Source organism: Anolis carolinensis, chromosome 4, assembly GCF_035594765.1.
Source record: "Anolis carolinensis isolate JA03-04 chromosome 4, rAnoCar3.1.pri, whole genome shotgun sequence".
Classification (NCBI taxonomy): domain Eukaryota; kingdom Metazoa; phylum Chordata; class Lepidosauria; order Squamata; family Dactyloidae; genus Anolis; species Anolis carolinensis.
Window position 1 is genome coordinate 132542477 of NC_085844.1, and position 14458 is coordinate 132556934.

Consider the following 14458-nt stretch of genomic DNA (forward strand, 5'->3'; position numbering starts at 1 on the left):
CTTCCACACAACTAAATAAAATTCCACATTTTCTGCTTTGAAGTGGAATATATGGCAGTGTGGACTCAGATAATCAATTTCAAAGCAGATATTGTGGAATTTTCTGCCTTGATATTCTGGGTTATATGGTTGTGTGGAAGGGCACCAAGTGCTTTGTCTGTATCATTTAGCATAGCTTTTGCACACATAGACATACATTCATTTATAGACTGGTTCCTGCAAAGTTTACTTTTATTTCTTTTTAAAAAAAAACTAAGGCAGATTGTGATCATTCATGTCTCCTCTCTGTCTTTGCTTTCTACAGTAAACATGTGCATAGTATGGAATTGTGTAAGGCATTTTGTACGGTGGAAAGTATATTGTAGATTCAGGGTCTGTCAAACTGAAGTTCCTTCCTTGATAGTGCCATCATTTTCTTCCTGGAATGGAATGAAAAGTATGTTACTGCATGGTAGATTAAACAAAAACATGTTCAATTAACTTTTTCAGCAGGGCTCAGTATAAGAAGGAGATGTGTTGCCACAACCTATTTCAGAACTATTGGCAAGAAAAGTAATCTAGCCCAGTTAGCTGTAGGCCTATATTTCCTGTAGAGACCTTCAAGAGAAGAAATTGCTTCCTATTCTAGTGTGCGACCAAGACCTGTAGAAGCTAAGATAGAAATAGAATAGTATCAAGTACTTTTTCTTGAAACTGCTCTTGTAACTTCGTCACTGTTTCTCTTTCCTTGGCTAACTGCTCTTGGGTGATCTTCAAAAGCTCTTTTAGTCTGGTAGCTGCACATCCCAAGTCCTTTGTTAACTTCTTCTCCTTGTCTAGTGTTTCCTGCAGTTGCAAACAAAAGTAATCTTTATCCTCCACCAGCAAATCCTCAGTATTTCCAAGGATAGATTGTAGTGAGTTCTTGCATTTGACCAGAAGTTCTGTAAATTTGGGCAGCTCTTTAAATATTACCTGAAGTTGGAGAACCTCTTCATTTGCAGAAGCAGAAACATTTCCAGCAGATTTCAGGTTCTCCAGTTCAGATTGCAGACTGCACACCAAATCCCTCGCCTGAAAGTTCAAAATGTGAAAAAGTTTTTTAAAGAAGCAAGCAACGTGAAAAAAATGATGAGACATTCCACAAAATATGTTACAAAAATTACTGGCATTTTCAAAACACATTCCGTTGGTAATACTTCTGTTGTTTTAGAGAAGTCACTTTTTAGAAACAACTAATATCATTGTGTTGCCTTTGAAATGATACATTGTATCCTTGAAATCCCCAAAATACCCCAAGAGGCAACTCATGAATTCCAAAGTGTTTATTACTGTGAACCATTTTGAAACCATCCATTGTGATGCATACACTAACCTGTGTAAGCTCCTGACTTTGCTGAAGTATTTCACTTTTTGTTGCCTCCAGATTTTTTTCAGATTCAGATAACGTTTGTTTCAACTAAAAAAATATATAAAGGCACCATCACCTAAAATTAGTGTACATACATAGTTCAATTAGAAACGATCAATCATGATCCTGGCTGTAAACAATGGTCTGTGTATCACAGAACTGTGGTGTGGGCGTCAAGCTGCAGACTAATCCTAGGGAAAGTAACTGCAACTGAAGAAATGAAAGAGAGATGCCTCACATCATCTCTCAGTCTCCTTATACATCTTTGTTTGGTTCACAGCAACTGTGGAGCCACTTTCTTCCAGCTCAGGTGAAAGGCAGAGATATAAATAAAATGTAGTAAGTAAAGGAGTGGGTTTGGTGACAGTGTGCATACAGGGAAAGCTCAGAAAAGAGCTATAGTTTGTATATGTGTAAGTGCTGGGAATGTGTGCTTGGGGGGGGGGGGAATAAAGAAATAAAACCACTTATTTATTGGTAAATTTTGGGAGGTGACCTAATGCAGGGCTTCTTAAACTCTTTCCTATTGCAACCCCTTTCATTCCAATAATTTTTTATGTGACCCCGGGTATACAGGTATATAGAATAAGTATAAATATCAATCATTTATTTGTAACAAATCAGCATTTGCAAGGCTTGCTAAACAGGTTGATTTTCCTTTTTGTATACAGCTGAAGCATTTTCTGCAGAGTCCACTATAAACACTGCACATTGTTACTAACAGACACATATGAGTGAGTGACGTTCAGAAGTGTTTTGCTGCTTCCAAATTTTTCGTGATCCCACCATTGAGATAAGGGGACACCTTTTTGGCTTGAGACTCTCAATTTCTGAAGCAGTGATCGAATGCATACACTCTGGCCTGTTATGGATCTGTTACCATCTAAGTTGCATCTGGTTAGGCTCATTGGTACAATAAAATTCCATCAACATTCTGCTGAAGCAATACAGCCTTTTTGTCTGAAAATGTTGCCCCTTCCTTTACATTTAAGGTGGGAATTGTACTGGCTGTGAATTTCATACACACCGGGAGAGGGGGGAGGGTTCTCTGCCAAACTCCCAAATCTTACCCCAAATCTCTATTTTGGGCCCATCAAACACTTAGTCCCCAGAGAAGATGACGCCACTGTGGGAAGGGGAAATCCCACCCCTTAAAATAATGCCCAAAACAGATAGCATGATATTTGTAATCCACTACAATGGTAGCCACACTGGAACATGCGTGGTCTTCTAAACTTCAATGGGGAGCCAAACATGGCACTATGGCCCAATCTACACTGCCATATAATGCATTTCCATAATGCAGGTCAATTGTATTGAATTGCACTATATGACAGTGTAGACCAGTGGTTCTCAACCTGTGGGTTCCCAAGTGTTTTGGCCTACAACTCCCACAAATCCCAGCCAGTTTACCAACTGTTAGGATTTCTGGGAGTTGAAGGCCAAAACATCTGGGGACTCACAAGTTGAGAACCACTGGTGTAGACTCACGCAGTGCAATGCATTTAAATTGCATTATATGGTCAGCATAGATGGGGCCTATGTGGTCCTCAAAGCTCTAAAGCATGCCCAACCCATTTTTTATAGCATGTATCAGGACCAGACAAAATGGAATAATTACAACCAATTCAGAGAAAAGGGGTTCCTTATTAAAACTGCCTCATGCCATACAGAGTGTACCCAAGTCCCTCTTATTCCGTTTTTTCCAAAAGAGACAAATACTTACAAATTCAATTTCTTTGGTGTAATTCTGGTGTTCAGAGTTAGCAGTTGCCAAATGATTTTTCAACTGTGCTTCCAAAAGAGAAGTGTACTCTTTTAACTGTTTAAAGGAGGAAAAATAGAGCTCTTCAGATGATATTACCCCTTCTCTTTGCATCCTATAACTTGCCATTTTGAGGGTACAGATAGACCTAACTACCATAGAAAATCCTCTTAATACAATGCTGGATTAAATTTCCTAAACTTTAGTCATACTTTGGTCTTCTATGTACTGCCAGATGTCATGTCTCAATGTTTTTCTAATAGCCCTGTTAAAAGCTGTGATTCTACACACAATTTTACACATGAAATGTTTTCTTTTGAGTCCTTTCAATTATAGAATTAACCACATTTTGAATTTTAATAACAAACAGATCCTCAAGCACTGCTATGTGAGGCTAAATAAAAATAATGAACTAGATAGAAAAAGAAATCTGAACCGGTATTAAGCAGTTAACATGTAATCTGAGAATGCTTCCATACCTTCTCCATATTCTCGAGTTCCATCTTGAACTTCTCCACATCATCTTCAAGATATTTCACTTGGTCTTGAGACTAAATCAAGCATTTTTCACATCCAGAAGGTCAGATAAGGAAAAAATGTGCAAAATTAATAGTTTCTATTTGTGCTTCGGAGAGAGAAAAGGAGAACTCACATGTACCATCCAGAATCCTGGATTCATTCATTGAACTCAAGAAAATAATCATTCAAAATACTTGCAAACTGTTGTTTGGAAGTGAAATTGCTAACTCCCCTCTAATACCATTCCTACAGAATACACGACAAGTGTTCAACTGCATATATGTGCATTTGCACACATAGTGTAGAAACCGAACTCAGTGTAAACACTGCTTCTGGACACTGAAATGTATTTTTCCCTCCTTTTTCAAAGTACAGTAGGGTCTCACTTATCCAACATAAACGGGCCAGCAGAATATTGGATAAGCGAATATGTTGGATAATAAGGAGGCATTAAGTAAAAGTCTATTAAACATCAAATTAGGTTATAATTTTACAAATTAAGCACCAAAACATCATGTTATACAACAAATTTGACAGAAAAAGTAGTTCAATACGCAGTAATGCTATGTAGTAATTACTGTATTTACGAATTTAGCACCAAAATATGATGTATTGAAAACATTGACTACAAAAATGCATTGGATAATCCAGAACGTTGGATAAACGAGTGTTGAAAAGTGAGACTCTACTGCAGGGGTCCCCAAACCTTTTATACAGGGGGCCAGTTCACAATCCTTCAGACCATTGGAGGGCCACCGAACAATAATAATAATAATAAATAAATAAATAAATAAATAAATAATAACAGCAATAATAATAAAAAGAGAGTTGGAAGAGACCTTTTGGACCATTGAGTCCAATCCCCTTCTGCCTTTGTGCACCGAAAGCACAAGCAAAGCACCCCTGAAAGGTGGCCACCCAGACTCAATGTTAATAATAATAATAATAATAATAATAATAATCACGATCTGCCAACTACAAAAGACCACCCTACTGGGATCTGCACGCATCATCTGAAAATACATCACACAGTCCTAGACACTTGGGAAGTGTTCGACTTGTGATTTTGTAATACGAAATCCAGCATATCTATCTTGTTTGCTGTGTCATAATAAAATAATAATAATAACAGCAATAATAATAATAAAGAGGGTTGGAAGAGACCCTTTGGGCCATTGAGTCCAACCCCCTTCTGCCTTTGTGTACCGAAAGCACAACAAAAGCACCCCTGACAGATGGCCACTCAGCCTCAATGTTAATAAATAATAATAATAATAATAATAATAATAATAATAATAATAATAAAGAGGGTTGGAAGAGCCCCCTTGGGCCATTTTGTCCAACCCCCTTCTGCCTTTGTGCACCGAAAGCACAAGCAAAGCACCCCTGACAAATGGCCACCCAGCCTCAATGTTAATAATAATAATAATAATAATAATAATAATAATAATAAAGAGGGTTAGAAGAGACCCCTTGTGCCATTTAGTCCAACCCCCTTCTGCCTCTGCGGACCAAAAGCACAAGCAAAGCACCTCTGACAGATGGCCACCCAGCCTCAATGTTAATAAATAAATAAATAAATAAATAATAAAGAGGGTTGGAAGAGACCCTTTGAGCCATTGAGTCCAATCCCCTTCTGCCTTTGTGCACCGAAAGCACAAGCAAAGCACCCCTGACAGATGGCCACCCAGCCTTAATGTTAATAATAATAATAATAATAATAATAATAATAATAATAATAATAATAATGGTTGTAAGAGAAGAAGAGAACCCTTGGGTCATTTAGCCCAACCCCCTTTTGCCCTTGTGCCATGGGGGCCGGATAAATGGCTTCGGTGGGCTGCATCCGGCCCCTGGGCCTTAGTTTGGGGACCCCTGGTCTAAGTCGTTAATAAAGATGTTGAACAGAACCGGGCCCAGGACGGAGCCCTGCTGATGGCACTCCACTTGTCACTTCTTTCCATGATGAAGACGACGCATTGGTGAGCACCCTTTGGGTTCGTTCGCTTAGCCCAGGGGTCCCCAAACTTTTTAAACAGGGAGCCAGTTCACGATCCTTCGGACCATTGGAGGGCCGGATTATAGTTGGCCACCAAGCAATAATAATAATTATTATTATTAATAATAATAATAACAACAATAATAATAAAAAAGAGGGTTGGAAGAAACCCTTTGGGCAATTGAGTCCAATCCCTTTCTGCCTTTGTGCACTGAAAGCACAAGCAAAGCACCCCTGACAGATGTCCACTCAGCCTCAATGTTAATAATAATAATATTATTAATGGGGCCGGGCTGTGGTGCAGGCTGTTGAGCAACCAGCTGCAGCCAGCTGCAATGAATCACTCTGACCAGGAAGTCATGAGTTCAAGGCCAGCTCGGAGCCTGTCTCTGTCTTTGTTCTATGTTAAAAGGCATTGAATGTTTGCCTTTATGTGTGTAATGTGATCCGCCCTGAGTCCCCTTCGGGTGAGAAAGAAGGGAGGAATATAAATACTGTCAATAAATAAATAAAATAAATAATAATAAGGGTTGGAAGAGACTCCTTGGGCCATTGAGTCCGATCCCTTTCTTCCTTTGTGCACCGAAAGCACAAGCAAAGCACCCCTGACAGATGTCCACCCAGTCTCAACGTTAATAATAATAATAATAATAATAATAATAATAATACAGTAATAATAATAATGGTTGTAAGAGAAGAAGAGACCCCTTGGGTCATTTAGCTCAACCCCCTTCTGCCCGTGTGCCGTGGGGGCCGGATAAATGGCTTCGATGGGTTGCATCCGGCCCCCGGGCCTTAGTTTGGGGACCCCTGCTCTACTGTATAAAGTTCTTTATATGCAAATGTGTTCAGCTGTTATATGACTCTCCCTTTGAGGGAAATATGAGACATTAATTCAAAAACTAAAAATTTAAATAAATTATGTGTCTACATTACAGGTGGATCACTAGATACGTAGTTTACCTCTCCTGATGTATACAACAGCACTCCCCCCCTCCCCCGCCCAATCCTCTTCCTATCTATATATTTGGATTATAATCCCAGAATCCCCAACCAGCATGGCTACTGCTGGCTGAGTATTAGGAAAGTTGTCCTAAAAAGTGCCTTTTCCAACCTCTACCAAAGGAACACAAAAGTAGCAGCAATATGACAACATTTAATCAGAACCATCTAAAAATCACAAAAGTTGTGGATATGGTTTCAAGATCCAGATTGTTGGGGGGGGAGATGGAAGATAATTAAAAAGTCACGATGCAACATATGACAATCTTAAAACGATGATTCAGGATACTCTTAACTCATTGATTGAGTTTATGATCAGGACAAAATGTTTCAGGATTGTATCAAACGCCACTGGCGGGAAAGCAATGACTGTTGTTCATTTGAAAATATGAAAGCACCAACTGTTATCTGAACTTGTCTATAGTATCAACCAGAATACATTGGTACACTCTTGGGCAGAAGGAAAAAAACTTAATTTATATTTAAATTTTAAAATTAATTCCAGACCATTTACACTTATACATACAATTTATTGACAACAGCAGTAAGTTAACTTCCTTTATAAAAACAACTTTACACACACACACACCAGAAGCTAACTGGGAAGTATATCTGGGTTGTAAACTAGAGTGAAAGCAAGTTATTGTGCCTGTAGATAAAGTTCAACCAGGGACCTAAATATTTTAAAGCTACCAGATCTGACTTTGGAAGCTAAGTATCCTACCTCTGAATATTGCTTCCCTAAGAAAACTGCAAAATTCCTGTGATTGCCATAAGTTGAGAGGAGACTTGAAAGCGCATAGTCACATTTTGATTAATTTATGTGTCAAGGAGTCTGAGAAAAGTGTTTGTTTGTAGTGATTGGTAAGGAGAAGTGGGTGTTTGAAGCCCATTTTAAACTGTCTCCTCCCAGCTCTGCAATTCACTCTTTCATATACACACTACTACCTTCTGAAGTGCTTCTTCTGATGCAGCCAGCTTTGCTTTCCAGACCTGTTCCTCCTTCTCTACACTCTTCTGCAGGTCCTTAAGCATCCTTTCCTACAGTTTTGAGAGAAAAACAAAGGAAGAGGAGATGGAGAAGAAAGTGGAAATAACACTGGACTTATAGTATAAGTTTATTTAATTCAATAATTGGAAGTTAGCATCACGGAATTATTCCTTCCATTTGACCTATTGTACCCTGCTATTGGTTATTGGTTATTGTTGAATTATGTCTTATGATGTTTTATGTTTTATATGGTAATTCATTTTAACTGCAATGTATTTTATGCTGACTTATTTTAATGCTGTTTTACTCAGCTTGGTCGCCATGTAAGCCGCCCTGAGTCCCTTCGGGGAAATGGGGTGGGATACAAGAATAAAGTTGTTGCTGCTGCTGCTGCTGCTGCTGCTGCTGCTGAGGTTTGGAGCACAGGGGAAACCTTAACGTCAGGGGAAACCTTTACCTTTACCTTTTATCCAAGTAGAAGGAATTGCGATAAATTCATTTAAAGCAGGTATGTGGCTTTCCTTACCGTTTCTCCAAGAGTAATCCTGTACTGATCACATTCTTTTTGCAGTGTGCTAAGTGCCTCATTTGATTCTTTTGATGCAAGTGCTGAATCCTAAAAGGAAATTTTACAATGACGTTTCACCAGAATTGCCAAAGAGCAGAATTATAACAAAATTGGAATAAAAGATCAAAAGGCCACTAAGCTCGTACACACCTCCTACACAGCTCCCACTCCTACACAGGGCACAATATGCCTACAAGAGCTGATACAATGTCGGTCAATACATTAAAATAAAAACATACTGTCGGAGGAAGCACAGACTTCATGATTCAAGCAACCGAACCATGAGATGATTTAACCTAATATAGTGGTTTCTCATTTGCTGTCTTTTCAATAAAGGGGAAACTTCACAACATCCAGCTCTAACACTCCTTCAGGAATTGCTACTTCCAGATGCAGTTTCCCAACAAAGTTTCCCTCTGTTGCCCCTTCATCTGTCCTGAAGCTTCTGAGACATGCCACTATAAGATGTTTCAGGTAGGAATACACAATGTTAGAAATACTCACAATCTCTGCTTTGGCAACTTTCTTTTCCAATGATTCCACAGCTTTCTCTTTAAAATTCTCCAACCATATATCATATGTCTGGAAAGTAAACAAAGCAATATGTTACTTTGTATCATATTATATCCCTCCTGGACCCATCTACACAGCTATATAAAATCTAGATTATCTACTTTGAACTGGATTATATTAGTCTGCCCTGCCATATAGTCCAGTTCAAAGCAGATAATCTGGATTTATATGGCAGTGTAGGTGGGGCCCTAATAGAATTTGAAATTTTCTCCAGATATTTTTCATATATTAAAAAGTAAGTGTACCAATCAGTCTTATTTTCTTACCTGATCTCATGTATTCTATAGTGCAAAACAAAAAAGATACAAACAACACCCTCAAGTTAGTCAAATCAGGACAAAACTGCTGTTTTACCCCCTGAACAACAAATACAAAAAAACAAAAACAAAACCAGAACACCTCCAAAAGCTTCAAAAGCCAAAGTGGCAGCTGCAATGGGTTGCAGTAATTCTCCAGACAAGCCCAACATTGGATGGTTTGGTCCTGATAGTGTCCCTCTGGAATGAATTAACTCCTCAACAGCTCTTACATGTCAATCACATGGTTCCTGGATCATATACTTATTGGAACATATGACAAATACAGGTCAAGATAGCATTTGCCTTCTCTGCTGTAGCTGGTTCATGTTCAATTTGATATTTATTTTTACATGTAGGATTTTTTTTGCTGAGCCATATATTCCTCATTTTATATCAGCGCCTTTGTTTTTGTGTCCTAAATATAGATGTTTCTCATTTGTCTCTATTGAATTTTATTCTATTAATTTTAGCCCAGTTTTCTAGTTTGTAGAATCTATAAATCCTATAAGGATTCCTCCACACCACTGTATAAATCATTGATAAAAAATATTGAACAGCACTGGGGCACTGCACTTGAGTCCTTCCAATTTCAAGCACAGCCAGAGATATCAACTTTTAAGCATGGGTTTCCAACCAATTATGGATCCATCGGATGGTGTATTGATCCATTCCATATTTATCCAGTTCATGAATAAAAATCTCAGTGGGAATCTTAGTAAACATTTCGCTGAAATCCAAATAAATGACAGCTATAGCATTCCCGCCATGTATTAAACTAATGGCATGGGAAAATATATTATTATTATTATTATTATTATTATTATTATTATTATTATTATTATTATTATTATTATTATTATTATTATTACATTTATTTACATCTCATTTTTTTCTCTCCACAAGGTAAGTTTGGCAGATTTTGTTCTTGACTCCTTGTTGTCTCAACAATATAGTTTAGGACGAAGAATCATTTTGTTGTTGCCATTGTTCAACAGCTGGGAGTCACAAATCCTTGCCAATCTGCTTCAAATCAACCCGAAATCCAGACCGATCTGTTGTAAAGCAAGCGGTGCCTACCTGCTGACCATCTAACAGAACCTCTGGGAAAAGGGAAAGGAGCACCTTCTTGGTTTGTTCCTCAATCATTCCAAGCTGCTGCTCCAATGTTTCCTGAAAAAGTAAGGAAAAGCTTTCATGGACTTCAATTTGCTTAATGCTTTTTCTGAATCAACGGGGGCCTTTCAGGGCCCTTCCACACAGCCATATAACCCAGAATATCAAGGCAGAAAATCTGACAATATCTGCTTTGAACTGGGTTATTTGAGCCCACACTGTCATATATTCCAGTTCAAAGTAGAAAATGTGGGATTTTATTCAGCTATGTGGAAAGGGCTTTAGTTACTATCAATGTACCTAAGCTAATGCATACCAATTTCTGTATCACTCCAAGTGTAGAAACTTTACAAGGACATGATGTAAAAAATGGATGTTCCACACAGGTACTCCTAGCAGAAAGTCAAGGTTGGCTGCATGTCCCCGATACATATCAAAAAGGCTGGGAGAAGATATTAGCTTGCTTCCATTTTGTCCCTACATTTCATTTTTATTATAATCTAACACAAGCAAGGAAAGGTCCACAAACATTCCAGCACTTTGTGCAGCCTCTGCCATTTATGTGTGCATGATGTATGCTTTCAAGTGATTTCCTTAAGATAAATCCATCAGAGAAGGGTTTTTTTTGGCAAAATTTAGAGTGGGTTTGTCCTGGCCTTCATATGTAACTGCATATGATTAGCCTTAAGATCACCCAATGGATTTCCATGGCCAAGCAAGGAGCTGAGCCCTGGCTTCCGGTCATCTTAGTCAAACAGTCAGACCCCTAAACCATGCTAACACTATGGCTCTTATCACTGCTAAATTTCAAGGATGGCAGAAAGCCCCCTTCTCTCATGGTTTTAGTGGAAAATTGCATTTCTGGAAAACCCAGGAAACAAAATTCGCCTCTAAAGAAAGGTGCGTAGCTCCCAGGCACATTATTTTACTTAAAAACCTTGTTTTGCATAAACTGGAAATGTTTTTCATGGCTTCTGGTTATAGCTGTGTTGCCAAAATTTGGTGATACCCGTCTTCTTTAGTGCTGTCTTTTGTGCCTTTCTGTGTTGTTTAAAAACAAGTAATTGCGGTCTCTTTCATCAAACAGGTTAGTCTTACTATTTTAACAGCAATCACCCCGCTCCATTTGCCTTCATAAAACACAATGGAGACATCCAATGACACCCCTTCGAACACCCGGCTTTCCTCGCTTCCAAGCAAATTGAGAGGTATGAAGTCAACAGCTACTCAACTCCAAAAATGCCAGTTTCTTGACATTTTAAAATTGGAGTCCCAAGGGCAACCCCCCGAAATAATCTTGTGTCATGCAATGGTCTCTGTGAACTCTGTTTTCAAAATATCTAGAAACGGGGGAAGCCTGCATGTGATGAGGCCCTGGGGCAGGATTCAGTTAAAGCAATGGTCTCAACCTGTTAGTCCCCAGATATTTTGACCTACAACTCTCAGAAATCCCAGCCAATTTACCAGCTGTTAGGATTTCTGGGAGTTGAAAGCCAAAACATCTGGGGACCCAAAAATTGAGAACCACTGAGTTAGAAAATCATTTGTCAGTCTCTATTTACGTGGATAAGAGGACTATTTTCACCTTTTGTGTCTTGAACGATGCTTGTTTTGAAAACGCACAATCTAGTATTTTCCACTTGTTTATGTAGTTAGGACACCTTGTTGTCAAACTCTCAATCATTCTTGGGCAAGATTGCAGAGTGGGCGGCAGTTACATAACTATCCATGCTTGGTACAGACACCTGTTTTTGGCAGGCATGGGATCTTTCCCTAACAAATGCAAATGGCTGTGCAAAATGGCTTCACTTTCATTACAATGATTTGGAATAAAATATAAACTTGTCCAAAGCTTATAGAAGCCTTTGTAAAAACTACAAGGTTACTGTAAGGAATTGCAGGAAAGCCAACCTTTGTTTTAGCTGAGGACTGTAACTTCTCTTCACAAGACCTTCTAACTGAATTCAGAGTTTCTGTAGCTTCCCGGTTCTTTTCTTGCAGGTCCTGTTGGAAATAAACAACCCCAAAAAGCTCAGTGTTAGTAGGAGGCTGGCCACAAACATTTACATGCAGGAATTCAACCAACCAACATGTTTTTATGTTGGTTATACTTAGCAATGTACATGTATTTTATGGTGTTGTATTTTAATTTTGTTCCACTGGGCTTGGTCCCCATATAAGTCACCCCAAGTCCCTTTGGGGAGATAGGGCAGGATATAAGAATAAAGTAATAATAATAATAATAATAATAATAATAATAATAATAATAATAATAATAACTCAGCTGCTATCAGGACCTCAAGATTGAACTTCAAAGACTCTAGCAGAAACCACATTGGGTGCCGTGCCAAAAGATCTCAGCTGGCATTTGGAAACAATAGACATTGACAAAATTACGATCTGCCAACTGCAAAAGACCACCCTACTGGGATCTGCAAGAATCATCCGAAAATACATCACACAGTCCTAGACACTTGGGAAGTGTTCAACTTGTGATTTTGTGAAACGAAATCCAGTATATCTATCTTGTTTGCTGTATCATATAATAATAATAATAATAATAATAATAATAATAATAATAATAATAATAATAATAATAAACCTCCTTAACAAATGTAAGTAAAATTTTAAAACCATTAATCTTATCTTCATTTTAAATCTAATGGATCTATTTTAAATCCAATAAGTCCCATAGCTTTTCTTGCATCCCTTCAAAATGTTTACAAAAATGTTTTAAAACGTACAATATTAACCTCTAACTCCTCTTGCGACAGTGAAAATCAAGTAATCTCTCCTTTGCCTATCTTCAGCTACAGGGCCTTTTCTAGTACACTGCATTATTTTAGTTTTAGCCATTTGCCTCTTTAACTTCACTTAATTTTATGTATGTGTCTCTCTATATACCGTATGGGCATACATGCATGCACACACAGAGGCAGATATACACACACAAATGAATACTCACAGAAAAGATTTTGGTTCTACAAACCAGCTCATGATAGATACTTGCTGAGCTGTATTGGTTATATATATGTGTGCAAAATCCCTCTCATTCATGTCTGAAGTCCCAAAGTATCTGAACTACATTCTTCTCTAATTATTTCTAGTTAGTCCTTGTTTTTAATGAAATATGCCTCCCCCTGTCCCCAGAAAGGACAATGTTGGCAGCTCCAGAGCCAGTCTTCTGCCCTTGGAAGTTTCCAGGGCCATGAAGACTGCTAAAAAGGCTCAATAAATAAATAACAGAACCAGAAAGTAGCTGGAAGTCAATGTCTGAGGCTTGATAATGTGGGGGTGCAGTGTGTGTGTGTGTGTCCTAGGTAAATGTGTGTGTGTGTGTCCCACAGATTATGGGTTTTAGTGCTGTATAATGGGGTTATTTTGATTGTTATTAATTTTACTTCTCTGTATTTTATTGTATTATGTTGCACTATTGAGTGTGTCCTGTGAACCGCCTCGAATCCCTCCAGGGAGATGGTGGCAGGATAGAAATAAATTTTATTATTATTATTATTATTATTGTTGTTGTTGTTGTTGGAGCCTCCGTTGACTTGAAGCTTGGGTTGCTGACCTGAAGGCTGCCAGGTTCGAATCCAACCTGGGGAGAGCATAGATGAGCTCCCTCTATCAGCTCCAGCTCCATGTGGGGACATGAGAGAAGCCTCCCACGAGGATGGTAAAACATCAAAAACATCGGGGGGGGGGGGGGGGGGCTGGGTAACGTCCTTGCAGACGGCCAATTCCCTCACACCAGAAGCGACTTGCAATTTCTCAAGTCGCTCTTGACACGAAAAAAATTATTATTATTACGTATTATTATTGTTGTTGTTGTTGTTGTTGTTGTTATTAAAGAGGGAGTTGCTGTTTCTCAAAATTTTCAGGAGAAAAAGACTATCTGGATACATAAATATAAAATATAAAAATTCTTCATGTGGAGGACTGGGGGCCTCAAAGTTCCCTGTTAGAATCTAATGTGGGAAGAAATACGCTATTCCTGATAGCTGGAAAAGGGGTAGAGAAGCAATGCCTTTCTTTGTCCAGGGGTCCAGATTGTTCTTCCTGCTGTTGTCCATCTCATGGATCGCAGCAGAGTAGAATATGGGTCCACCCAAGTAGAGTTCCCCATTCATACAATATAAATCCATCATCAGGAATACTGTATTTCTAGTTCATCAAGGACAACAAAGACTTTTTTGGTTTTCCTTAACAAAATACCCAAAGCATCCAACCCCTTCTTGA

General features: G+C 38.5%; 1 protein-coding gene across 3 annotated transcripts in view; it reads right to left on the reverse strand.

Annotated features, from left to right (window-relative positions):
- Nucleotides 1-213: 213 nt before the first annotated feature.
- rrbp1 (ribosome binding protein 1) overlaps nucleotides 214-14458 on the reverse strand; it is a 51174-nt gene continuing 36929 nt past the window's right edge. Inside the window, exons 13-23 of one of the 3 annotated variants that reach the window (XM_062977825.1) lie at nucleotides 12131-12223; nucleotides 10184-10276; nucleotides 8739-8816; nucleotides 8193-8282; nucleotides 7624-7716; nucleotides 3635-3706; nucleotides 3117-3212; nucleotides 1355-1438; nucleotides 955-1053; nucleotides 682-825; nucleotides 214-419 (exon numbers count right to left, since the gene is read on the reverse strand). In XM_062977825.1, coding sequence (XP_062833895.1) covers nucleotides 378-419; nucleotides 682-825; nucleotides 955-1053; nucleotides 1355-1438; nucleotides 3117-3212; nucleotides 3635-3706; nucleotides 7624-7716; nucleotides 8193-8282; nucleotides 8739-8816; nucleotides 10184-10276; nucleotides 12131-12223 — 984 coding nt within the window. In that variant the 3' untranslated portion in view covers nucleotides 214-377. Of the gene's footprint in view, nucleotides 420-681; nucleotides 1054-1354; nucleotides 1439-3116; nucleotides 3213-3634; nucleotides 3707-7623; nucleotides 7717-8192; nucleotides 8283-8738; nucleotides 8817-10183; nucleotides 10277-12130; nucleotides 12224-14458 lie in introns of all 3 variants that reach the window. The other 2 variants (XM_062977826.1, XM_062977824.1) reach the window with 2 other exon arrangements.